The sequence below is a fragment of the Acinonyx jubatus genome, chromosome B1, assembly GCF_027475565.1.
Source record: "Acinonyx jubatus isolate Ajub_Pintada_27869175 chromosome B1, VMU_Ajub_asm_v1.0, whole genome shotgun sequence".
NCBI lineage: Eukaryota > Metazoa > Chordata > Mammalia > Carnivora > Felidae > Acinonyx > Acinonyx jubatus.
Genome location: NC_069382.1, coordinates 40,792,803 through 40,820,396, shown reverse-complemented (window position 1 = coordinate 40,820,396; position 27,594 = coordinate 40,792,803). Strand labels below are relative to the sequence as shown.

The 27,594-nt window shown below is 38.8% G+C and overlaps 1 protein-coding gene across 3 annotated transcripts in view; it reads right to left on the bottom strand.

The window, feature by feature from the left end:
• Positions 1 to 27,594, bottom strand: part of ZMAT4 (zinc finger matrin-type 4) — a 343,796-nt gene that overhangs the window by 211,210 nt on the left and 104,992 nt on the right. For all 3 annotated transcript variants that reach the window (XM_053216542.1, XM_027071140.2, XM_027071133.2), the window contains exon 3: positions 12,964 to 13,053. In XM_053216542.1, the coding sequence (XP_053072517.1) occupies positions 12,964 to 13,053 (90 nt within the window). The remainder of the gene's footprint in view (positions 1 to 12,963; positions 13,054 to 27,594) is intronic.

The window sequence follows — 27,594 nt, the reverse complement described above, 5'->3', positions numbered from 1 at the left end:
GTCCAGGACACTATGTCACAATGCAAAAAATACATAAAAATGAAAAATCTGTATGGAGAAAGGGATGGGCAGGAAAAATACACTAAAGACCCTTATTTCTTAGTCTCCAGAAAATTTCAGGTCATAAATCCATCTTGAATGTTTCCATCCCCCATTACAACAATGGCTACAATGGATAATGAGAAATCAAACAAACTAATTTGTCAATTCTAGGACATGACATCATGACCATTCATTTCTGGAGTTGCTAATGCCAACCAGTGACCTTCTAGGGTTATGTACAGCTGAAATGTGAAGAGGAAATTTAATTTAAAAAGGTCAACCATCACTCAGTACACCAATAAAACAAGATTTTTTTCCTTTACAATAAAATCTCAAAAATTAAAAAAGAAAACCAACATCGTATCTTATGATATACATTCAGTGCTTATAGCCCAAACTATAATGACTATATGGATGATAACATTTGCTGAGCTCTTGAGTATCTAAAGTCATAGACATTCCTTTAAAGGTCAGCTGTAAAACCGAGTTAATAACTCTGAAGAAAAATGCCTTTTTCCCACCAGGAATTCACAATAAAAATCATCTCCTTCTCTACACAATTTTAACTACACTTGGCAAAAAGACAAAACTAATAGACAAATTAGACATGATTACAAGACTATTTGGCTATTCAATGTCACAGATCAAGAGGAACGGTTCCTGTTGCAAGCAAGTAATGGCCCTGGTCCACAGTCACTCACATATGCTCCATAGAGAGTTTCAATAGGGTTTAGAGAATGACACGCTCAAACAGCCACATTTTTAATATCTATTAAAGTCACTGTGCCATGACTGCATGATGCCACCTGTGAGCAGGAGGGAGGGGAATATGAGCAACAGCACCGTGCATGTGGCCGAGGGGAGTACGTTCTATCACCCGGAGCTGCTCCAAATATCTGACTCTCTTCCAGCCAGACTGAAATATTGGCATTGGACAACAGCCAAGTAATGACAAGACGTACGCGTTCCTCCAAGCAACACTCCAAGGTGCTAATGCCAACACCATATTTTTCCCTCTTTGTATTAGTTTAGGTTCTTTAAAACAAGAATGTTATTGAACACTGTAATATTTTCACAGTTTCTCTGGTTCTTGGCAATTATTTAGGGCTTCTACTGAAAACATCTCTTTCAGCAGCATTTATTTAGTCCTAGAATACAGACCTATGAATTTCCCCCGCCAGCTCACTCTAATCAGCTTGTTGTGTTTTCTCCCAGTCAAATATAGTATCAGAAGGAAATACAACCCTTACCCAGTGCATTAGAAAGGAGGAAGGAGTGTGGGGTGCCTGGGTGGCTCAATTAAGTGTCCGACTTTGACCCAGGTCATGATCTCACGGTTTGTGAGTTCAAGCCCCGCATAAGGCTCTGTGCTGACAGGTCAAAGTCTGGAGCCTGCTTCAGATTCTATGTCTCCCTCTCTCTCTGTCTCTCTCTCTCTCTCAAAAATAAACATAAAAAAAGGAAAGGAGGAACGAGTGACAGTTGTTGGACACCCACCTCCCAGGCTCTGTGCTCCCTGCTTTGCATTTACATGATCATTTTCATCCTTCACAGTAGTCATGGATAAATGGGCTATTGCCACCATTTTTCAGATGACAAAACTAAGTCTTAGAAAGATCAAGGAACTTGACAAAGCCTACCCCACTAGCAGGAATTGGAGGCCATATTCAATCCCAGGGCAGTCCCCAACGCCTGCACTATTCCTTTACATGACACTGAATTGAGTGGCACCATAGTAACCACCTCTCAGATTTTCAATATGTCTGTAAGGCCATCAGCCCTCAGTAGGAACCTGAGAAGAAATGAACAGGATTAGGATGGCCCAGTGAATATTGTCCTAGCTCACTGGAGCCCTGAGTAGAAGAATTCATTGAGCCACTCCCATAAAGAGTGTCCTATAGGAACCTAGAACTACTAATGTCACTGATATGTGAAATGGCTGAGCCAGAAGTGAAATGAAATGCACCAAAGGCAGCCACAGAGATGTGGCTGGGTGGAAAAGGCCCTAGAGTTAGATGACCTCTAGTTTTGTATGCTTCTATTCCTCTCTGAACCTTCTTTATCTCATTTACAAAGTGGGCATTGGTAATGCTCACACAATAAAATTCTCTGAGAATTACCTAAGACCACATAGGCAGAGCTCCCAATATCGTCTGTGATCGGGGGCAGGTACATGAGAAAGATTTGCCGGATCCAAGTCCAAAAAGACATTTTACTTCAAATTAGTAGAACTCAGGGCATCATCCCTATTTTTCAAATGTATTTTCTCTAGGCTTTCTGGTGTGTATCAGGGGACATTCATCATTGTCTCAGCATTACCTGCACCAAATCCAGGTCACATGAAGTTATAAATGTATCTTGTATTCTAACGGCACAACCCTTGGCTGCTTCTAGGGCAAGAAGAAAAAATATATATTTCTAAAAGAACATATCAACCCAAACAAAGCCAAACAGTCACAAACCAGAATGTAGTGAAGGAAACAGACTTCTTTGTTCTGCAAAAATAATATTCTGAGCATGAGGAATGCCCATAGGTGACTAAGGAGAAACAGAGAGAGCACGTGGGGTCACCTAATGGGAAGACAGCAGGCATGATTTATGACATAGCCTTAGAGAGTAAAGACTCACTGTGCTGTGTAGGACAAAGGAAAGAAGGGAGGGAACACCCTCTCACACCCCTCCCTGTAGCCAGGGAAGAGATGGAGATAAATGGACCCCATTTTAAAATGATTAAAAGTGGGTGGTAAAAATTTTCAGGAAAGAGTTGGGATTTCAGAGAAGAACAAACTTAGGTTTTGTGAGACTCTAGGATGTGAATCAAGGAAACCTACGTATCGGGGGAAAATACTGACACAGGAAAGATAGCTTGAGAGGCAGACACCTGAAAAGAGGAAACACAGCAGACAGGGCAAAGAGCCCAAGAACCCAGCTGCCACATGTTCATGAGCCATCAAGCTGCATTAAGCTGGGTAGAGGCTTCTGGAAACCCCTGCTGGCCCTCTGAAAAGAAACCCAACATATAGGCTGACATCTCAGAGCTGACATTAGAGAGGTCTGTCATCCCCAGAATTCCTTTATTAAGTACCCTAAACAAAAACATACTTTGATTTGTGTTCAAGAGCCCATTTGGTGTGCAAAGTGAAAGACACATGTTAAGGCATTTGACCTCTACTCTTCCATGTTTTGCATCATCCAGTAAGTATGATCCACCTGTTTTCTCTGGAGGCAACACCAAAATATCCTACAGAGAAGAACTTCCTATCAGTTTCCTTTTTTCTTATGGCTGAAATTGGGTGGGGATCCGGGAAGGACATTTACCTCCATTAGCTATGCCTCAACTTCTGCACAAACAGCCTTGATATGTGGTAAAATAGGGTCAAGCCTCAAGGGCAGACAAGAAAAGACAGACAACAGCTCATCTCAGAGCAGCCAGTGAGAAGGAAGCTAAATAAGTGAGCAGGTCTGCCAGGGCAGGGTGGTTACAGACTGGCCAGATGGAGCCTGAACATGTGGGTCCCCACCAGAAGCACCTGCTGGAGAGACCAGCCTGTGCTATGACAGCATGATCTCCCAAATCCTCCCCCTTTCCTTACGTGTTTCCTGTTTGAAGATCACCCACATGAGACCAAGAACCTGGAGAAGATTCTCATTGAAACAGTGTCCATAGTTCTCAGATTTTCTTAAACCCAATTTCACAAAATCTTCTTTTAACAAAGGCACTTTTATAGGGATATAACCAAAATATAATTTCATGGTAATACTCTGTATGATTTTCCATATAAATGATAGTTTTTTTAATTAAAACTATTTTTTAATCATAATGATTTTAAAGAAAAAAAATAAGATAATATCTTATCATGAAAATATGAACAGTAATTTATGGAATGCCCCTGTGGGAAGGGGTATAAAGATTAATAAGTTAAGGCCCTTGCCCTCATAAAGTCTAAAACTGTGGGTCTTACCATCTCTGCCTTTCCAACTAAGGAGGAATAGGATGGACCCACCGGGAGTCACTGGATCTAGGTCTTAAGACCACATCTGAGCTGTTCCATCTCCTTAAATAGCCCTGGTCTTCCTACTGGATGCACATGGTTTGACCACCAACAACTTTGGCATCTCTCTCTAGAAGTCCTCCAGGGTACTGATACTATCCTCTCCCCAGCCCTGGCACTTGGTGACAGCCTTGAATTCATTCAGCACACTGTCCTGACACTGGACAACACCTGTAGAGAACCACCTGTAGAGAACCTCTAGCCTGTGCCTCTGTGGGATCCAACTCCTGGCCTGGCCACTGGCATGGCTTCACCCTCCCCATTAGAAATGTAGAAAACCTTCACTGGGAAGAAACTCTGAAGACAAAAGTCCACCAGTCACTGGCTGTACTCTACCCCTGCACTGGAGGCAAATTTACCTCTATGCAACTTCAGTTCCGCTCAGCCTGGATTAATATGGAACAACCTCGAGAAAGGGTTTTCCTCACATCTTTTCCCCATGCTCAAATCTCCATGCTCTCTGGTCCTTAAGGAGTAAGAAGACTACTGTGGCTGCAGGAGAGGCGACAGCCACCCAGTGCAAGTTCTGAACTGGAAGCCATTTGGAAACCTTCTTCTGCTTCACATCTATTATCCAATTGATCCATTTTTACTGACTTAATTATCCCTCGAATTTATGTATTTCTCATTGTTTGCTGTTGTCATTAGCCTCATCCACAGCCATCCTCTCAGTGGCCTATTGAAAGCCTGACACTCAACCATTCACCTCTGCTCCTTTTTCCATTAATCCATTCTCTACATCTGACATCACTGCCTGCTTCCGTCTCTGAACACAAGCAACGCTGGCTTTCATTTTCTTCCTTAAGTGTGCCGTGATTTCTTTGACTGCAGGGCCTTTGACCATGCCGTCCCCTTTGCCTGGCATTCTTCAGCCTCCCGTTGCCTCTTTGACTAGTTAAACCATCCTCACCTTTCAGACACAGCTGAAGCATCATTTGTTCAGGGAGGGTTTCTCTGATCCCAAAGACCTATGATCTCCCCATTTTGTGCTTGTCCATTACTTTCTTTCATTTGTGTATTTGTATGATTTTTTAAAAAAATAATGGCCGTTTCCCCCACTACCCTGTAAACTCTGTCAACACCAACTGCATGTGTTTCCTTCACCATTAAATTCTCGCAATCAACAAAGTACCTGACTCTCAGTAGGAAGTCAATTAACATTTCTTTTAAAAAGGGAATAATAATACGGAATAGTAATACGGAGTTCTAGAGCCAAACCATATTGTGTTTGAACCCTGGCTGTATCATTCACAACAAGGTCTGTGAGTTTACGTAAGATATTTGACCTAAGCTTCAGGCTTCACCCCTTTTAAAATAGAGGCAGTAAAGATTCCTACTTGCATTTGTAAAGTTCAAATAAAATATCTATCAAGTATTTAGTATCGGGCTTGACACATAAAGAGGGCTTCATTCGTGGCCAGCTAACAAGAGAATATATCCAATGATGTGTTAACAGTAAAATCAAAGACCGACTACACTACCTCTGTTGTGGGGGAAAAGTTATTTTCATAGCTGCCTTTGGGGGAATCCTTTTTTTCCTCCCCTCTGGATCAGATTTTAGATAGAAGTAGTAACTATGCTATATATTTTAGCATAAATGAGTTTCAGAACCACAGTGCCAAGCTAGAGACCTAGTATGGGGCCCAGAGAGTCATGTAGAGCCAAGTGCCATACTGCACATTCGCATTAATGAGCAGTTCTGGGTTGTTTTCTCCTTTAAATTATTATCTGTGTATCTGGAATCTCGATTCCACTTTTGGGTACAGTTTGGAGAGGAATTATTGGACTTTCCAGGACATGCCACTGATTTGTAGTGACAAGAACAAATATTCTAAATCAGGGTTGTCTCAAAAAAAGTCCAGAGTCTTGGGTTACCATAAACTGGTGCTGCTGTGCCGATGGCATAAAAAACCTGGTGTCCTCATTGTGTCCACAGTGTTGCAGACTTCAAACAAATTCTTATAACATAACCCCTTCCTAAATTTCAAGCGATCTGCACTGAAAAAAACCAAAGCAGAACAGCAAGAGTGTTGATTCTTGCTCAGGAGTTTGGAATGATACTTCCTACTGGCCAAAACCTTCAACTTGCTGGCCCCTAATAAACCAAAACTCAAAAGGAACAGAGGGCAAGGCAGCTTGAAGAGTCTGGAATGACATAGGTCATTCTGAGCCTAGGTGGCTCAGTCAGTTGACCATCTGTGTTCAGCTCAGGTCATGATCTTGCAGTTTGTGGGTCTGAGCCCCACATCGTGTTCTGTGCTGACAGCTCGGATCCTGAAGCCTGCTTCAGATTCTGTGTCTCCCTCTCTCTCTGCACCGCCCCCCCGCTGCCCTCTCTCTGAAAAATAAATAAACATTAAAAAAAATTATTAAAAAAAAAGAGTAAGGAATGACCAAAATGTGTCATCCCTGTGAGTAGACAGATGCGCAAAAAGAGGAGTGATAACACCCCCCTTCCTTCACCAAATCTGTCCACTTCACATGGGGGCCAGCAAACACTTTCTGTGAAGGGACACAGGGGAAACAGTTTAGGCTTGTGGGACATACAGTCTATAGCAACCGCCCAGCTCTGCCGCTGCCCTGTGCATAAAGCTATAAAGGACTGAGCGTGGCCATGTTCCTAAGATTATGTCTATGGAAATTAAAAGGTGAAGTTCATGTATTTTTCACTTGACAGTATATTCTTCTTTTGGTTTTTCCCCCAAACATTTAAGAATGTAAAAACCATTCTTAGTTCGCAAACTTTACAAGAATAGGCCATGGCTACATTTGGCCAGCAGCTATTTTCTGACCCTTGTCTTAAGACACATCAATAAACACCACCTCACACTTATTGGTGCCCTAATCTTTCCTCAGGTGTTCTCCATGAACACAGCAGGCCTGCCCCTAACTGGACTAGAGAAGTTGTATATCGCACAAGAGACTAACGATCAGAACCAATAGACAAAAAATGTAAAACTCTATTAATGAACGCTACACACACACACACACACACACTTTACCATTTATCATGCGGCTCCACAAACAGGAAGCTTTTATTTGAGTTCCTGAACAACTCTGAGAGGTAGGCATGGCAGCGTTTATAGGCCCTGATTATAACCATGGCAATTAAGGTTTAGAAAGTCCAAAACAAAGTTGTAAAACTAATATATGTAGCTGAGCCAGGGACAAAATCCCCACTTGTAGCTCTAAACACACAGCTGGAGGCTAAAGCACACAGCTTTGATGGGTAAATGTACCTATCTTTGCGAACTGCTCATGAATTTAGCTGCAGACCACTTGACAAAGCAGAAAACGTTGACAAAGTAAATGTTAATATTGTACGCAGCAGACGTGCAGGCCTTTCCCCACCACCCCACGCTTCACTTTGGTCTCCACTGCTCTACTGAGTGCATTCTGTGTCCCCCAAATTCATGTCCACCTCCAACAGGAGACATTTGAAAATAGGGTCTTTGCAGATTAATTACAATGAGGTCACACTGGATTATTATAGCAGCTGTCACTCGGATGACTGTCGTTCTTATAAGAAGAGAAGAGAACACATGAAGATACATGCAAGAAGGAGACCAGGTGATGACAAAAGTGGGCAGGCACAATGCAGCTCGAGCCAAGGAACACCGAAGGCTGCCAGCAACCATCAGCAGCGAGGTGAGAAGCACAGAACCGATTTTCAATCAGACCCTCCAGAGAGAGGCCCTGCCTACACCTTGATTCAGACTTGGAGCCTCAAGGACTGTGAGAAAATAAATTTCTGTTGTTTTTAGCCACCCAGTTTGTGGTAATTTGTTACAGCCATCCTGGGAAAGTAACACAGCCTCCCACCGGCATTTTATACTCTAGAAATACCTTTGAATTTTGCTTCGCTGAAGACATTACTCATTTTGGCTCCACACTCAGAAGAGCACTTTGCCCCCCCATTCACTGGGCTCACCCACGTGTATCTCTCAAGAATCAGTTCAGCGTCACTTTTTCCAGGCAACTCTCTCCTGCCCCATCCCACCAGGAAAGGTTGGGGACTCCTCCAGTGTGCTAGATGACACCCTGGGATATGTCTTGTGGGAGCACCAATATCCATGGGAGCACCTGCACAGCCACCACACTGTCTTAAAAAACGTGACCACACATTGGATCACCCCCAACCTGAACTAGATCCTGATCTCTCCTGGGGAAGGGCCCATGTCCTTACTAGCTGATTACCACCTATCTCAGGAAGTGGCATGGTGAGCTAGTTTGCAGAACCAGAGGAATTTTCTTTCATTTTGTTTTGTCTTTCCCCAGCCTTGTCTTTGCCACTTGCCAGCGGTATGACCAGAGTCAAGTGACTTAATTTCTCTATTTCAGTTTACTTTTCTGTAAAGTGGGGATAATGATAGTTTCCACCCTATACAGGAGTGAGGATTAAATGTGTTAATGTATGTAAAGCATTTAGAATATAAGTAGGAGGTACCTGCTAAGCACCAGCTATTATTACTTTGCCCCAGAACAGCAGTGCTCTCTGGCTCTGGACCCAGCAATGGCTTCAATGTCTAAATATAAGACAGAATTTCAAGATATGTGGGAGAAGCCTAGGAATAGAACTTAGGGAAGCAGGGAGGGTCTCAGCCTCAGGCCTGACCAATTTGGGCAAGTCATGGTACTTCTTTGGACCTTTTTTTCACCTTCATCACAAAACAGTCGGATTAGATAGTCCTCCTGACCTGGAACCCAGGATTTTAGGGACCCATGAAACTGATCCTGGAGGTGCTCCAGCTCTGCTGAATATTCCAGACCTATAGGAAATCATGTAAGTGTTTAAAAGTGAGAAGCTTGATTATACCAACCAAATGTCAAGTTTTTCCACTTAGGAGGAATTCTATTAACTCGATGTAAAAACACTATGTACTTAATACTGACTGGTGGTTTTTGTTGGCAGTTACTTATCCTTACAGAACAAAATTAAAGGTAAAATGAAATCATCCTTTTACTTAAAAATGTTGTTTCTTAAGGAGACATTTTTTTTTCCAAAGCAAGTGAGAAGATACTAAAAAGTATCTTGAAAACCTGAGACTCTCAATGAACTAGATGCGCTCTACATTCCTTTTTGGCTCTAATGCTCACAGGATTACAGAAAATTTCTCTAAGGCAATCAACTATAACAATTTATTTTGCATTTAATTTTACTCTGTGGCCTCAGGAGGAAAATGTCTTGCTCTAAGATTTCAGGGAAAAAAAAAAACATAGAAGATCCGAATGAGCATTTGAAGCACACGAAGGGGGAATTTAAAAAGCTGGAAATACCAGGTTAGGAGGCAGAAATGAATTTTAAGTTTTTGAAAAGCAACAACAAAGTCAAATAACCTGGGGTAGAAATGACAATTGACCCTGGGAATAATCATAGGCACTTGTGTTCATGTGTATGTAGACTTGGAGTTACTGCATATTCCCAGAGGGCTAAGAAGTAGGGAGGGAGGGGTGGCTGCCATTACTTATCAGCCCTATCAGTTTTAGGGATCACTGTGGGGCCAAGGTTCAGGTGCATTCAGGGATTGGAGACTCAGAAACAAGTTTTCTCTGTTTTTGGAAGTCACTCACTTTGTTGGGTAGTCAGGGTGGCCATGAAACTATTTCCAGCCAAGACTGGACTACAAACCTGTCACAGCCCCAGGAAGCAGGACAGTGGGGAGGATGTGCAAGGATGGAGAGGCAGGTGGAACAGAGTGTTACATTCTTCTAAGACACAGGGTATTTGTGGAGAGGGAATCAATAATAATAATGCAGGTAGAAAGAGCTTTGAAAATAAAGTGCTGAATAAATAAGTTATCTTATTTGGACCTTATGCTAAACCTGTACACTGATGTTATTTTTATCCCCATTTTATAGCCCTGTGGAAATAAACAAGACCAACCAAATGAGAAAAAGAAAGGCTATTTATTTAGAGCTTACTAGAGCAAGAATGTCAGTCACCAGAGATAACGGTCTGACTTCCTACAAGTTTAACTTAGGCAGGCTTCCGGGGCTGTTTTCTATATACTAATGGGTTGGACTCCCAGGATGGTTGCTATAGGTTATGGGTCAAAGTTCTATTTTCATTCATTCATTCATTCATTCATTCATTCATTTATTTATTTAAGTTAAAGTATAGTTGAAACCCAATGTTATATTAGCTTCAGGTGTATCAAAGTTCTATTTCCATATGGCTGGCCATTGTTTATTTGCATATTAAGCCTTTCAACCCTAAGGTATGAGTCTGTACAAAAGAAAGTTGGCCAAATAATTACCAGTTTCAACTTTCACAGCCCCAGTGAGGGACTGGGGTGGCTTCCATGCTATATCCAGCATGTCAAAATGCCTAAGGTAAATGATGTATTTACCTATGAAATGTATGTGCAAACAAACCCTCATAAAATCATCAACAATCTCTTTCAAAAAGTAGAGTCATTATGTTGCTTTTCCTGCTTACTGATTTGGTCTTATACTATGATTACAGAAAGCTATAGAATATGATTTAATAAATAAATCATTGGCAGGAATGTCTGGGTGGCTCAGTTGATGAAGTGTCTGACTCTTGATTTCAGCTCAGGTCATGATCTCATGGTTTGTGAGTTAGAGGTCCATGTTGGGCTCTGCACTGACAGCACAGAGCCTGCTTGAGATTCTTTCTCTCCTTCTCTCTCTTCCCTTCCCCTGCTTACACACGCACATATGCTCTCTGCCTCTCCCGTCCACTCTTGCAAAATAAATAAATAAACATTAAAAAAAAAACCAGACCATTAGTAGATCCAAGTTTTCAAAACTCAGGATACACCAGAGGAAAAAGTTCTCAAAGGGGTCTTTGGTAAAGAATCTTTGCAAATACTTCCTGCTCTAAAAATCCAAATATCTTCCCCTCCATAAATCATTCCCAGTGCTACTGGCAGAACCAGGGCCTGAGTGGGTAAATCATGGGTCTGACTAGAATGGCAAAGACCATGTCCTCAAGTAACACCAGTTGAGTCCCAGTGTCCCCCTTCTGTCTGCCCAGTCAAGCCCTCCCTAGGAGCTCAGACATAAGTAAGTACAACATTCATGATTAGAACTTGAGCAGATAGAAAGTAATCTGTGTTCCAAGAGCTAATTGTCAAATGTATATGAACCCTATTGTTTTTGACTATTATGATAAGACATGAAAAAGCTACTGAATGAAGTGACACGGGCATCATTGCTGGATAATTTCAGAGAAAAGGAACTAATTCTGTCCTCTCCACTAATGGAAAGATGGAAAGCAGGACTCTGCTGTAGCTACAAGATTCTTATACTACATGAAAGCTGGCTCAGGTCAACTCTCCTGAGGTTTAATAAGTTATTTTGATAGGAATACACCCAAGAATGCACCTGTCTCCTCCCCCACCCCCACCTCCTCCAACTGGTACCATCCATTCAAGCCCAAGGACCCCACCTCAAATGCCAACTCTCAGTAACACCATCCCCGAGCAACTCGTCCTGGCATGGATAACTTGCCCTTTGTCTCCATGGGATTTTGTGTAGAATCTTAAACACCTACACTGTGCAATTACAGCAATTTTTTTTATACAATGTTGATCTCCCTCACTCCACTCTGAGTTTCTTTAAGGCAAATCTGGGCCTTATTCATCTCTCTTTCCTCAGTACTTTGCATATAACAGTACACCTCACAGAAGCCCAGTGAGGAAAGGGTGATTATTATAGTCTCATTGAGGAAACAGGTTGAGAGAGATCAATTATTTGCCCAAGGTCATAAGGCTAAGAGCTGACAGAACCAGTCTCTGTCCCACTTCTTAGCAGCTTGAAAAGTTTTTGTGACATCTTTTCCCTCTAATAAGCTCTAAATGCTGCTTCACCAAGGCAGTAAAGACAACTCCACAGTGTTCCAGATTAGCCTGCGCATGAATAGCTCGTGTGCGATGTAAGAGGTGTGCTTGGAATTCGTTAACACCAGCCCTGATGCTCACTACTCATGGTCATCCACAGTTCTCTTGTTCTCTCTTTTTCTCTTGTGAAGAACACACAAGTGTGGTTCTTGTCAAGTGTCTTCAATGATCATATATTAATTTTTAATAAGAAAAGAAGACTGCCATCTATAAGGCAGCAGAAGGAGAAAGGAATCATAAGCATAAGCAAGAGTGTAGGGCATAAATTCCATGCCTGCAGCCTCCTCAGTGCTCAAAGGACAAGCGATTTCTGTTTCATCTGCAGTGTTTATCACAGAGGACCTCTGCAATGGATGGATATGAATATTCCACTCATCAGGAAAAGTAAGCCCTACTGGGAGGAAGGAATATTTATTTATCAGTCCCTGCTTTGGCCTGGCTGAAGTAAACCCTTTGCTCTGACCTTATATCCTCAAAGCAACTTCCTAATTGTCATTTTATCCCCAAGTAAATGTTCCCTCAGGGAGAGGGGCACTGATCAAAACCCTCAGTATTTTTATTTGCAAGATGTGCACAGTATTTACAAAGGAACGAATTGGCATTCAGTTTTAGACACCAAAGGAAAAATAAAATATGTTAATAGCAAAGTATCTGATATTTCTGGCAGGTTTTCTCCTTAGGCCATCCTTCCTACTTTTGTTTATCTTCTGATGGCTCCTGCCTTCCCTCAGCCAGCTGCTCTCTGTTCCTTCTGTACATTCTTTCTCGGCTCTGCCCTAGTGTGGAATCATCACAAAGTTCTCCAACACCATACTGGCAAGTTTGGGCGGGAAAAAGGGAAAAGACTTGCTTACATGTAACATTTTCTGTAGTATTTAATGAGAATAATTTCTACTCACTTAGCTTTTCTGCTAAGGTGTACATGACTATACTTCCTAGACTTGCAAAGTTCTTAGCAAATGGAACAAATCATCTAAGGTTATCGGATGGTGCCAGATACTCACATTTTCTGACCGGAGCCTCTTGGCAGGACACCCGCCATCCCTGGGGTGAAGCATGTAATACAGTCGGACTTTGCTTGCATGTTTTCGACTCTGGGAAGGAAAAGCAGAAGCAAATACTATGAAAGAGAAAGCATTTTAAACCCTTGGAAACTTAGCCAGTGACCGTAAGTGCAAAGTAGTATTTTCATTAAAAACACTTCCCCACACTCCTGAGGATTACGTGGGGTGAAGTTTCACATAGGTTTAGTGACTTGCCCAAAGTTATAAAGCCAACATAATTTCAGGATTAGAAAACACAGTTAAAGAAGAAAGTTAAAGTTAAAACACTGGGATCTTGAAGCATAGGGTGCGTAATATATTTAATTGTCCTCAAAATAAGAATGGGTCAGCAGAGAGAACAATACAAGGATCAACTGTGATGGAAAGCTTAGACCCCCTGCCTTGTCTCACCCTCCCACTTCCCTGCCATGAGGATCTTGGGACAGTGCCCCCCCACCCCCTCCTGGGAGTTGGCACTCATAGTATCTCCAACAGAAGGCTTTATCTCTGGTTCTCCCATGCTAGATAGAGCCTCCTTAATAAGCTATCAAAAGAGATCTTCCCAAGTCAGATATCATAAGCAAACAAAAGATATCATATGCAAGCCCGAGGACTGATCAGAGCCCAAGTTGCATGCAAGCAGGCAAAGCAGTTGAACAAATAAAGCTCCACATCCTGTAGGATCAGCAGGACTATGGGTTTCTGCCTGTATTGAATGGTCCACACCCAGCATGGAGAATTGACCTCGTCTTAGTTCTATCTTTCTTCTACTACTTTGCTCAACAGGGAGCCCACCTGAACTTCCCACACCTTTAAAGAACCCTACAGTTTTAACTCCCAAGTTGCTACCTGTGGCAGGATGGTAGAGTGAAAAGAGCACCACCAGTGACAAGTTCAGATCCCAAGTGCAGCTCCACCACCATCTGGCTGTGTGATATTGAGCAAGTCAGTCTAATTTGTTTATAGCTAAAATGAGTCTCTTTTTCTCGGTGTACAAAATGAACGTGATATTTATTAGGGTTGCTGTGAGAATCAAATGAGGCAGCGCCTATGAAAAACTGCAGTCCATATAATGCTTAACGTGTCTCACCAACAAGTGCACCAATCCTGAACTCTGAATCTGTACTGCTCTGATGTGCATTCTCCTTGAATCCATCACTATCTAATTCCCATCGCCTATCCCTTTCCTTTGCTCAGGGCCGATTTCTTTCTTCTCCAGGCATTGGTTCTGCTTTGCCTTTACTTACAGTTGGGGCCCAGCCAAGCTCCTGCAATGATGGTTTGCCTTCATGGATTAGCCACAAAGGCAAAATGATTTTCGGAGAATGCAAGGCAAATTGCAACTTGTTTACAGGATATGATATAAATCCCTCTGTCTCATTTTCCTTCTTTATCACATTTTTCATCCCCTTATTGTGCCCAAAGCAAGAAAACCATGCTTCTAAAACAGTCCTTGAACACTTTCAAGGCCTTTAAATGGGTTTAAAATTGTTAATGGAACATGAATGATATTACAGACATATAAAGGTACTGGAGTGTGATTTTGAAATACATTTGTAGCCATTTCCAGGTTGTATTATCAGTTTTAATCACGGGTTACCTGGAGTCTTGTTTGCCTGGGAGATTGGTAGGACAGTGAAATAGAGACCTATGTGGACCTGTGCCAGATGATTTCAACAGCATTGTTCAGCTGCTGCACGGTTCTGAGAATGATGCAGTGCAGACTGGTACAGTTTTTTGCAGACAAATATGTTGATTACTAAAATCTGTATACAGTTTCCAGTTTTGTTAGTTTTTTGGAGGTAAGGAGTAGTGGTAAAGTTAAGAATACTGCTACAGTCAAAAGGAGAAAAAAGAACCATTAAACACCTGCAGGATGCTGAATGTGGCCACAGAGCCTGGGCTGGAGAAAAGCACAACAGACAGGTAATTAGTGAAAAGACAAAGCAGTACCAGTGTGAGCTCAAAGCCAGCGGAAGTGGGCTTTCAAAGTTTCATTTGTTCCCTTAGAAGAATGTATCACATTACCTACCACCATCAATCTACTCAAAGCCCTGGATTCCTAGACAACAAAATCACATCCAAATTGGAAATCTCATAATGTGGCCTGTTTCATGGTTGGAGTTCTTCTCTTTGCTAAAATACTACATTTCTTTCCAAAAGATTCTTCCCAGCAAAGGCAGAGCTCACTGGATTATTTAATTGCAGCTTGACAAAACTAGTAAGAACCCATTAGCTAAAAAGAAAAGGGAAGCAAATGATAAGTCTGCTGTAAAGCCACTAGTGATGAGAGATGTTGGGATTTGAGTCTTATTAGCAATTTTCTTCATTAAAGGCCAGTTTTTCTCCTCAGCGCTGCCAGCCTCTAATTTTGACAGAAGGACTGACTGCCCTCCAGGTACTGTCTTTGTCCTTGTGTATGGGTGAAGAAAAACAGTGCTTTGGAAAATCCCACCTCATTCAGGAATGATGGCAGAGACATCCTAGTTCATCATTTCTCTGTTTCTCTATTGCCTGGTCTTCCTTATTGCCTCTGCCCTCCTGCAGCTTTTCCTGGGCTGCCTGAACGGGGTCCAATGCCTTTCCCACCCACAAGCCAACCCTAGCTTCAGGCAGACAGTAAAAGCTCCAAAGGCAGTCCACTTCTCAGTGAGAAGAGTGTGGAGCCACCCTTCCAGTTAGACTGATTCAAACCCAACACCACTTCCAAATGATGTTGGTTGAGAAAGAGAAAGAGGCAGCTACCAGAATGCTCTCAGGCCCGCTATAATTCCTCTGCCTCAGCTCAGGGTCCAGCCCTGCTAGTGAGTCCTCTCCTTTTTTCCTGGCATACTCACCTCTACCTCAAGGTGGGGCATACCGAGTAACCCACAGCGTCTTCCCCCACTTGGCTCCTCTCAACCCCTTACCCACAGAAATTGGTTGAAAGTTGACATCGTAACCTCACTCCTTCCAATTTATTCTAAAACGAAGCAAACAAAAATATTTCCACAAAATGTTAAACTTAGATTTGAGCAAAGATGTTCATTGCAGCATTGAGCTAGAAACAACAACTCAGGGAGGTAGCTACATGTTGGACAAGAGGCTGGTTAAAGCAGCCACGGGATGCCCTTATGTTCAGTTGGAGATTGAAAAAGTGCTTCCTACATACTGAATGTTGAACGGAAAATGCTAAACTGAAAATTGTTTGTGTACTGTGATTAAGATGATATAAATATTTGTAAGTATATAAGTAAGAGGTGGAAAACCAAGCATGGGTAGAGAAAGTATGGATGGTTTTCATTTTTTTATTTTACAACCAATTTTCCCTTAACATAAAAGTAATAACTTCACAATGCTCAAGCCATTGTAATTTCTCAATAAGTATACTTTCTACTCACAATGATTGTAATTAGTAAAAAGCACACTGATCTGAAATGCTTTTATACTCATATATTCATATACTGGCATAATTGACCACATTTCCAGCTACCCGTTAACATCTTATCAACATTCAAATGCATGATTTTTTTCACTGCAATACTTGCTGATTGCATAAGACTACTTAGCCCAAAAACAATACACATTACTTTAAATATTAAAACTTTCTTTGGGAACATACAAATGTTATGGTAAATACGTGTCTTTTCACAATGCGATCATTTCCACTTCCTGTGTACAAATGGAGTCTCTACGGAGACAGTGCGCAAATGCCATCCAGACAACCAACCTGGAAGGAAAGCGACTTCTGAAACAGATTTATGTCATCCAAGTAATATGAACAACAAAAGCAAATCCTTATGACTTTTTCAAATTTATTAATACCTCACACATGCACTGCTTTTAAGAATTTAAAAAGACAAATTGCCAACTGCAAGGAAATGCAAGGAGACAAAAGGACCTTACATGTTAAATGTACATATGACAGAGTGTCAGGGAAGAAAAGGGCCATTTCTTTAAGGGAAAAGCATGAAAACGAAATTACAATCTCTTTTGCTTGCACCAAAAGTCAGTCCCTGGTTCTCGCATTAATATTTGCATTTTAAGTAAAAGTCATTACTTTCATTCAAACCACATCAACTTTAAGCTTCCCAGAGAGGTCAGAAATTACCAACTCTTCCATTTTAATTAAAGCCTTTGCCCCTGATGCTGGGCATTGTGCAGGGGGCAGACCTATCTGCAGATTAGTTTCTTTGGCTGAAACAATCTCTTGGCACTCAAAGAAATCATCTAAAGTGGAAATTCAGGCCAGCCTTCTCTTTGGGGGGATAAAGAACAAGACAAACCTCTATTTCCGATGTATTGTGTGAAAGAAGGGGGTGGACCACATGGAAATAGAATGGCTTTGTGCTTCATCTAAATAGCCATCTCCCATTATCACATACCCTTAAAAAATTCACAACTCAAATTTGCTTCCAGCAAGGCTACTGATTTCTGGTCTCATAAAATGTGAAGATAACAAAGCAACTTAGTATTTGCATAATGCTCCAAACAGCCTTCAAAGCCCTTTGACATTTACCATTTCATTTTATCCTCAAATCACAGTTGTGAGGCTGGCAGGAGAGGTGTTATTTCAAATAAGCTTTAAGATCCATTCCTGATTCCCTAGTTAAGTCTTCACCATTTTATTTCATCATAGGTATCTAATTATACCTCTTCCAAAAACCAGCTAAAATAAGCCTTTTCCTAAAAGAAAAAGGGAAAACCTGGAACAGACTGATAATTACAGAGGAGTGATACTCACATGCCAACCAATTTTGAGCTGTTTCTACTCATTCTAGGGTGAAGAAGAGCCACTTAAGGGAAGGACGACAAATACCAAGGGTCTAACTCCCCAGCTACCCAAGAATGACTGGCTGATGTGAGATGGGCTCCATCTCTCAGGAAAAAGGAGAAGCCACCCTGGCAGAACCCCACTTAACATTCCCAGGTTGAGGGCCCCAGGGCTGAGCCCTGGAAAAGCTGGAGCACAACTTCACTGGGAAGTCAAGGTTCAGTACAGAGAAAACCACAAGTGTGCAAGATTCCCTCTGATGACTGTGACTCTTTCCTAGAGTGATGCATCTTTCCTTATTATCACAGAAAGGAGGCTGGATACAGAAACTCCCTGTACCTAGAGTGAACCAACTAAAATTCTCAGAAGAAATAAATAAGAAATAAATGTTCTCTGCTGGAACTGCCCAAGGACCCGGGTTTCAGACCTCCTACACAGGCCACTGAAATGGTCCTACAAACGGAATCAGATCAGAAGATCCTGAAAGCTTTCAGACATACCATGAAAGGATCAAAGGCCAATCCTCACACACTAGAGACAAGTGACAGGCCCTCATAACCTCTGTTCACCAAGGATCAGTAGCACCTAGGAAGTAATTCTGTATTGGAAAAAGAAGACTTTGGAAAAACTTCCAAGGAAAAAACATCAAGAAATTATTTGCAAAACATTTCCCACAATAAATAGAAGTACATTTTAAATGGCACAGTCTTTGTGCTGTTTAATGCTGAGGGTAAAAGCTAAAAGATGAGATAAGACAGCTGATTGAAATAAAGATGTACTGCCTGCGTTAATAAAGAAAGAACATTAAAAATATCATGGCTTGATTTTGAAAGTCTTTTCACAGCAACAGGAGCAGAATCAACACTGCAGATCGGTGTGTTATTCAATATAGAGACACTTCTTAGAATGCAGAGGGATAGAATAAAGGAGTGGAAAATAGCGATACTGGAGATCTTACATATGAAAGATCAGAACAAATAGAATAAAAAGTCCAAGAATAGAACCAATAATTTGGAACAAAAAGAAAACTAGAAATATATATATACATATATATGTATATATATATACATGTGTATATATGTACATGTGTATAAGTGTGTGTGCATATATATATATATGTGTGTGTATATATATATATATATATATATATATATATATAAACTTTGTAATTGGAAAGTTTTGTGAACAGTGAAGAAAAAGAAGGACTGATGGAGCATAAAAAATAGGTGTTTTAATCTGAAATACATGTAAGAGGCAAACCATAAAGTAGGAAAAATATTTGCAAAAGTAAAATAAAATGGTTTAGTACCTAAGATAGAGCACTCTAACAAATTTATAAGAAAAATAGCTTAAAATAGGCAAAAGATAGGAATTGCAGAAAAGCAAACAGCTAAAAAAGACTTATAAAAAGTTCACCCAAATTCTACCTTATAACTTTTAAACTAAAAAATATCTTTTTCACCATTAAATTGACAAATATTTACAAAACAAACATATCTATATTTATGAAGATACAGAAAAATGAAACTTCTTGTACAGAGTTATTAAGCATGTAAACTAATATAAGATTCCAGGATGGAAATTTTGCAATATGTATTCATAAGGGGAAAAATTGTTCAATCCAACAATTCTACTTCTATGAATTTATTTTAAGAAAGCAGAGTTATGTTTTGCCATTTATTTATAAGTGAAAGCGGGAAAATAAATTACGTATCCTAAGTGAGAGGGATAAACATTTTATCTGTGTGATAGATTACCAAACTGCCATCAAGAAATTATTGTAACAATATCGATGACATTTTAAAAAAAATCTATGAAATCATACTAAGAAAAAAGGTCCCTCTGAAACCAGAATATAAATGATGCCAAGTTTTTTAACAATAGAATCTATCTACATACATATTGAGATAGATAGATAGATAGATAGATAGATAGATAGATAGATAGATAGATGTGTGTGTGTGTATTTAGCATAGACATAGGAAAAGTCTAGGGAGAAACATACCAAAGGGTTAACATTGTTTATCATGGATCACAGGTGATTTCAATTGTTCTTATACACACTTTTTATTTTTTTTTCCTTTTACCATAAAACACTATTACAATACAATTGACTATATTCTCTATGCTATGCCTTATCTGCATGACTTATTTATCCCATACCTGGAAGCCTGTGTCTCCCACTCCTCTTCACCCATCTTGCCCATCACACCGTCCCCTTCCACTCTGGAAACCACCAATTTCTTCTTTGTATTTATGTGTCTGTTTCTGCTTTTTTGTTTGTTCATTTGTTTTTCTAGATCCCACATATAAAGAAATCATATGATATTTGTTTTTCTCTTATTTCACTTAGTATTTTATCCTCTACTTCCATCCATGTGGTTGAAATGACAAGCTTCTCATTCTTTTTTTTGGCTGAGTAATATTCTATTACACACACACATGCACACACACACACACACCACATTTTCCATTTTTTAATTCACATATAATTAACATAGAAAATTATATTAGTTTCAGATGCACAATAATTCAAAAGTTGTACACATTTCTCAGTGCTCACCAAAATAAGTGCACTCCTAATCTTCTTTATCTTTTTTATTATGTGTGTGTGTGTGTGTGTGTGTGTGTGTGTATAAATGCCACACCTCCTTTATCTATTCATCTATCAGTGGACACTTGGGTTGCTCCCCTATCTTGACTATTGTAAAAAGTACTGCAATAAACAGGGGTGCTTGTAATTGTTCAAATTAGTGTTTGCTAACATTTTGTTGAGGATTTTTGCACCAATGTTCAACAGGATTATTGGCCTATAGTTTTCCTTTTGTGTAGTGTCTTTATCTGGTTTTGGTATCAGTAATGCTGGACTCATAAACCATCTTTCCTCTTCTATTTTTTGGAATAATCTGAGAAGAATAGGTATTAACTCTTCTTTAAATGTTTGGTAGAATTCACCTGTGAAGCCATCTGGTCCTGGACTTTTTGAGTATTTTATTACTGATTCAATTTCATTGCTAGTAATTGGTCTGTTCAACTGTCCTATTTCTTCTCAATTCAGTTTTGTAAAGTTATATGTTTCTAGGAATTTAGTCCATTTCTTCTAGGTTGTCCAATTTGTAGGCATATAATTTTCATTATATTCTCATAATCATTTTTATCTGTGTGGTGTCAGTTGTTATTTCTCCTCCTTCATTTCTGATTTTATTTACTTGCATTTTCTCTCTTATTTTTTTGATGAGTCTGGCTAAAAGTTTATCAATTTCACTGATCTTTTCAAAGAATAAGCCTGGTTTCATTGATCTGTTCTATTGTTTCTTAATTTCTATTTCATTTATTTCTGTCTTAATCCTTATTATTTCCTTTCTTCTCTTGCTCTTGTTTGTTCTTTTTCTAGCTCCTTTATGTGTAAGTTTAGGTTGTTTGACTTTTTTCTTGCTTCTTGAGGTAGTCCTGTGTTACTACAATCTTCATTCTTACAACAGCTTTTTCTGCATCCCAAAGATTTTGGATCCTTGTGTTTTCATTTCCATTTGTCTGCATGTATTATTTAATTTTCTCTTTAATTTCTTGGTCGACCCATTCATTGTTTAGTAGCATGTTATTTAACCTCTGTGTAGTTGTATTCTTTCCAGACTTTTTCTTGTGATTGATTTCTAGTTTCATACCATCATGGTCAGAAAAAGATGCATGAAATTATGTCAATCTTTTTAAATTTATTGAGACTTGATTTTCAGCCAAACATGTGATCTGTTCTGGAGAATGTTCCATGTGTACTTGAAAAGAATGTGTATTCTGCTGTTTTGGGATTAAATATTTTGAATATATCTATTAAGTCTATCTGGTCCAATGTGTCATTTAAAGCCATTGTTTCCTTTTTTTATTTTCTGTCTGTATGATCTATCCATTGATATAAGTGAGGTGTTGACTTTAACAATATTACTGAATTGCTTCCTTACCTCTGTTAATCATTGCTTTATATACTTAGGTGTTGCTTTGTTGGGTGCAAAAATACTTACAATTGTTGTTTTGTCTCTTTTGGATTGTTCTCCTTATCATAAAGTAGTAGGCCTTGTTTTCTTATCCATTTAGTCACCCTATGGCTTGATTGGAGCATTTAGGCCCCTTATATGTAAAGTATTTATTGATAGGTAAGTACTTATTGCCATTTTGTTACTTGTTTTATGGTTGTTTTTGTAGTTCTTCTCTGTTCCTTTCCTCTCTTGCTCTCTTCCCTTGTAGCTTGATGGCTTTCTTTAAGGATATATGTGGATTCCTTTCTGTTTATTTTTTGCCTATCTGTTATAGTATACCACATTTTCTTTACCTATTTATCTATCGATAGACAATTGTGTTGCTTCCATATGTTGGCTGTTATAAATGATGCTGCAATAAACATAGGGGGCATACATCTTTTTGAATTAGTGATTTCATTTTCTTTGGATAAATACCCAGTAGTGGAATTACTGGATCGTATGATACTTCCATTTTTAATTTTTTGAGGAAACTCTATACTGTTTTCCACAGTGACTACATCAACTTACATTCCCGAGACATCTTTACCAAGTCTTGTTATTTCTTGTCTTTTTTTATCCCATTCTGACAGGTGTAAAATGATATCTCATTGTGACTTTAATTTGCATTTCCCTGATGATAAGTGATGTTGAGCCATCTTTTTGTGTGTCTGCTATCTGTACATCTTCTTTGGAATAATGTCATAAATATGTCTTCTGCCCATTTTTTAATTGGATTATTTGTGGGGTTTTGTGTGTGTTGACTTGTAGAACTTCTTTATATATTTTGGATATTAATCCCTTATTGGGCATATCATTTGCAAATATCTTCTCCCATTCAGTAGGTAGCCTTTTAATTTTGTTAATTTTTTTAATATGTGTTTTTTTTTTAATTTTCCAAATTCTTTAAGGAACCTAATCATCCCAGTAATTAGAGGGAGGGGGGAATCACAGTTTTAAAGATTCAGTCCAGCATTGATGATTTATCATTCTAATAGTCTTACCTTAAGATAAGTATAATAAGTCTCAAAAGATCAAGGGACTTGCTCAAGATCCCACAACTTATAAATTCTCAGAGAATAGGGATTATATGTGTTTTGTTCATTGTTGTATTCTTATCAACCATCACACATAGTCAGTGCTCAGAAAAGGTTTGTCAGCTGACTAAAGGCATGAATGAAAAAATGAGACAATCCCAGAACAAGGGCCAAAGACCCTTGATTAATCAAAACAATAGTTTGAAAGTGGTGTGTACATCATTGTTATAGATTCCCTCTATTCTAAAATGAAATCAAACCCATTACTCATCTATTTCCATCTCTGTACCCCACTGCTGCAGTGTAGGTCAGAAAGAAGCAGGGAGCCTGCAGACCAGAAAGCATTCTAAGTAACAACTCCTGCAGGCATTTTGCAGAGTGTGCACGTTGGAGGAAAAACTCTCAGCAGGTGAATTGATGAAGATTGTGCATGAAGCATAAATGCTAAAGCAACTCAGGAATTGCTACAACTGGTCAAAAAGTCAAGATTCAGAGTCAGTCATATTGCCAACAACACCATGGCACATATAGATCCAGCTTGTTCAGGTAGAGGAGGTTTGGGACAGGACACAGTCAATTCCTCCACTATTTCTAAGAATTTCCCACTCACCAGATGCTGCCTTGGTAAAGTCTCCTTTAACCTGTGGTCAGATAATATTTCTCTTAATTTTTAATTATAGAATCTTGGGCATTTATGCTGTATAGACTGAACTGTGTCTCTCCCGAAATTCATATTGAAGGTCTAATCCTCAATGTTACTCTATGTTGGAGATAGACTCCTTACAGAGTTAATTAAGATTGAACAGGTTCAGAAAAGGTAGGGCCCTAATTCAATAGAACTGGTATCCTTTTAAGATGAGGAAGAGACACCAGAGATCTCTTCTTCTTTCCATATGCACAGAGTAAAGGCCATGTGAGGACACACCAAGAGGGCGGCCTTTCTGCAGACTAAGAAGAGACACCACCAAAAAATAACCCTGCTGGCACCTCACTCAAACTTCTAGTCTCGAGAACTGTGAGAAAAAAAACACCTGTTGTTTAAGCCACCATTCTGTAGGATTTTGTTATAGTAACCTGAGGTAAGACATGTGTCTCCCTTTCAACTAGATGATCTCTTGGAGTCTTTCTTCTTGTATACAGTAATCAGTCCATTTTTCAAAAGCAAAGTTTCTAGAATTAGGTAATTTCAATTTTTCTGAAATTTTTTTGAAAAGCATTTGAAATGAGAATGCTTATCTTAAACCAGTATCAGGAAAAATTAATTTTTGTTGGAGAAAAATGTATATAGTCAGATGTGCAATATGCATGACTGTAAAAACATGTTTGCATTAAATCTGTACTTTTATCTGCCTACACAAGTGACTACATCAATGCATTACAATTTTAAATCAAAGTCTTGCAACTCAAAAAATTATATTACCACCAAAGTGCACAGGAACCATTTTTCTGTAGTGTGAGGATAGAGCTAAATATGTCTCCATTATGTCTGTGCATTTTAAGCAGAATCGCATGAAAAGAAAACACTGGAGGATAAATAATACGGCATACCTTATCTAGACCTCTTTTTTGCTGTTTGGGGAAAAAATGATATTTACCCACAAGCCCTTTTTAAAGAAATTAAAGTTAGAGATAAGGAGAAAAATAAAGCCAGTGTGATCAGTAAAGTCAAGGAAGACTAGGTGATTTGCAGCAACAAAGCTATAAAATCCTTGTGAAATGTGAAAGCTTAAGCAACATGAGCTGATCTTGGACTATCATTTCCCAAGGTCTTTTGGTTTCCCATATAAAATTCATGTCTGGAATAAGAAAAAATTTAGCACTTTATATAAACATCACTGTGAAAAGTCTTCCAAGATTAACCCTACCACTACCATGGACATACACTAGTGTAGTCCCCACCTATTTATTTGGAGTGAGGTTTAGCCTTAACTTAACCAAGTTAAGTTAGAGTCCCTGCCCTCATGAAAGGGATGACTAGCTGAGCAAGGCAGGACAATCACCCAGACAACCACAATAAGGACAGCAGCAGGAAGGCTCACATCTGGCCTCTTTACTCAAACATTTTCACATTAGATTCTCTTTTTACCCTATTATTTTATACTCCTAGGCATGTACCATATAATTATTCTCAAATAGAACTCTGTTTTTATGACTGAATCCTTAATTTCTTGTTATTTTTATAGCTCTGATCCATCCCCACAATGCACCTTTAAAAATCCTGCACAGAAGAGTTCCTCTACAAATGTTCATTAACTATTTACATAGTCAGGTAAAGAGAAGCTTTTTTGTTCTGTAGTCTCACTTGCTTATTTTTGCTTTTGTTGCCTTTCCTTTTGTTGTCCAAAATAAAATCATTGCCAAGACCAGTATCAAGGAGCTTTTTGCCTATGTTTTCTTCTAGGAGTTCTATGGTATCATGTCTTGTGTTCAAATCTTTACTCCATTTTGAGTTGATTTTTGTGTATGGTGTAAGATAGAGATCCAGTTTCATTCTCTTGCATGTGGCTGTCCAGTTTACCCAACATCATTTATTAAAGGGATTATCCTGTCTTCACTGTATATTCTTCACTTCTTTGTCATAAATTAAATAATCATACAGTTGTGTGTTTATTTCTGGGCTCTCTATTCTGTTCTATTGATTTATGGGTCTATTTTCATACCTGTATCACACTGTTTTGATTACTACAGCTTTGTAGTATAGTTTTGAATTAGGAAGTGTGATGCCTCCATATTTGTTTTTCTTTCTCAAGACTGCTTCAGCTATTCAGGGTCTTTTGTGGTTCCATATAAACTTTAGGACTGTTCTTTTTCTGTGAAAAATACCATTGGAATTTTGATAGCATTCACATTGAATCTGTAGATTGCTTTGTGTAGCATGGACATTTCAGCAATATTAGTTTTTCCAATCCACAGGCCCAGAATACCTTTCTAATTTTTTTTTTTGGTGTCTTCTTTGATTTCTTTCATCAATGTCTTGTAGTTTTCAGTATGCAGATCTTTCACATGTTGGTTAAATTTATCCTTAGGTATTTTGTTTTTTTCAATGCAATTGTAAATATTTTTTTTTACTTCTTTTTGATAGTTTGTAATTAATGTATAGAAATTCAACAGATTTCTGTATATTGATTTTTGCATCCTGCAACCTAGAATACCTTTATTAGTTCTACCAGTTCTTTTGGTAGTGTCTTTAGGGCTTTCTACATATATCATGTCATCTGCAAATTAAGGCAATTTTACTTCTTCTTTTCCAATTTGGATGTATTTTATTTATTTTTCTTGTCTGACTGCTGTGGCTAGGACTTCCAGTACTATGTTGAATAAAAGTGTTGAGAGTGGGCATCTTTGTCTTATTCCTGATCTTAAAAGAAAAACTTCAGTTTCTTACCATTGAAGCTATGGGCTTGTCATATATGGCCTTTATTATGTTTAAATACATTTCCTCAATACTCAGTTTGTTGAGAGGTTTTATCATACATGAATGTTGAATTTGTCTAATGCTTTTTCTATATTTATTGAGATAATCATGATTTTTATCATTCATTCTGTTAACATGGTATCACATTGATTGATTTTTAGATGTTAAACCATCCATACATCCCTGGAATAATTTCCACTTGATCATGATATGTAATCTCTATAATGTACTGTTAAGTTAGGTTTGCTAATATTTTGTTGAGGATATTTGCACCTGTGTTCATGAAGGATATTAGACTGTAATTTTCTTGTAGTGTCCTTGTGTGGTTTCAATATTAGGGAAATGCTGGCCTCATAAAACAGGTTTGGAATTATTTCCTTCTCTTTTATTTTTTAGAAGAACTTGAGAAGAATTGGTATTAACTCTTCTCTAAACATTTGATAGAATTCACCAGTGAAGCTATCTGGCCCTGAGTTGTTCCTTGTTGGGAGGTTTTTGATTAGTGATATAATCTCCTTATTCACAATAGCCAAAATACTGAAACAACTTAAATGTCCATCAATGAAGGAATGGATAAAGTAGATGTGGTATATGTACATAATGGAATATTATTCAGCTATGAAAATGAAGGAAATTCTGCAATTTGTGACACATTAATGGGCCTTGAGGGCATTATGCTAAGTGAGAAAAGCTACACAGAGGAAAATAAATATTGTATGGTATCACTTATATGTGGAATCTAAAATAAATACATAAATAAAAACCCAAACTCATAGAAACAGAAAGAAGAGTGGTTTCTTGGGCCTGGGTAGGTGAGGGGGCTGGTAGGGAAAATTTTGAGAGGTTGGAGAAAGGGTAAAAACTCTCAGCTATAAGATGAATACGGTCTAAGAATCTATCTAAACTAAAGCACTGTGACTAAAGTTTATAAGAATGTATGGTATAACTGAAATTTGATAATGGAGTAGAATTTAAATGTTTTCATATATATTATATGTATATTCACATAATATACATTTGTATATTATATTTATATATAATGCATTATTAATTATATATATAATATGTAAGGTGTTGGATTATTAACTAGATGGGGAAAATCATTTCACAATGTATATCAAATCACCATGATATACACTTTAAATATCTTATAAATTTGTCAATTTTATCTCAAGCTGAAATAAATAGGTGACTCAGACTATGTAACGTGAACACAATTAGGCCTCAATGTAAACACAGTAAAATAAATAAACAAATAACAAAACAGTAAAATATCTGCCTAAGAGATCCCTTAACTTACAAAAGTTTTATATTTTAAAGTCAGGGGGTGGGGAGGTGCCTGGGTGGCTCAGTCAGTTAAACTTCTCTTTATTTCAG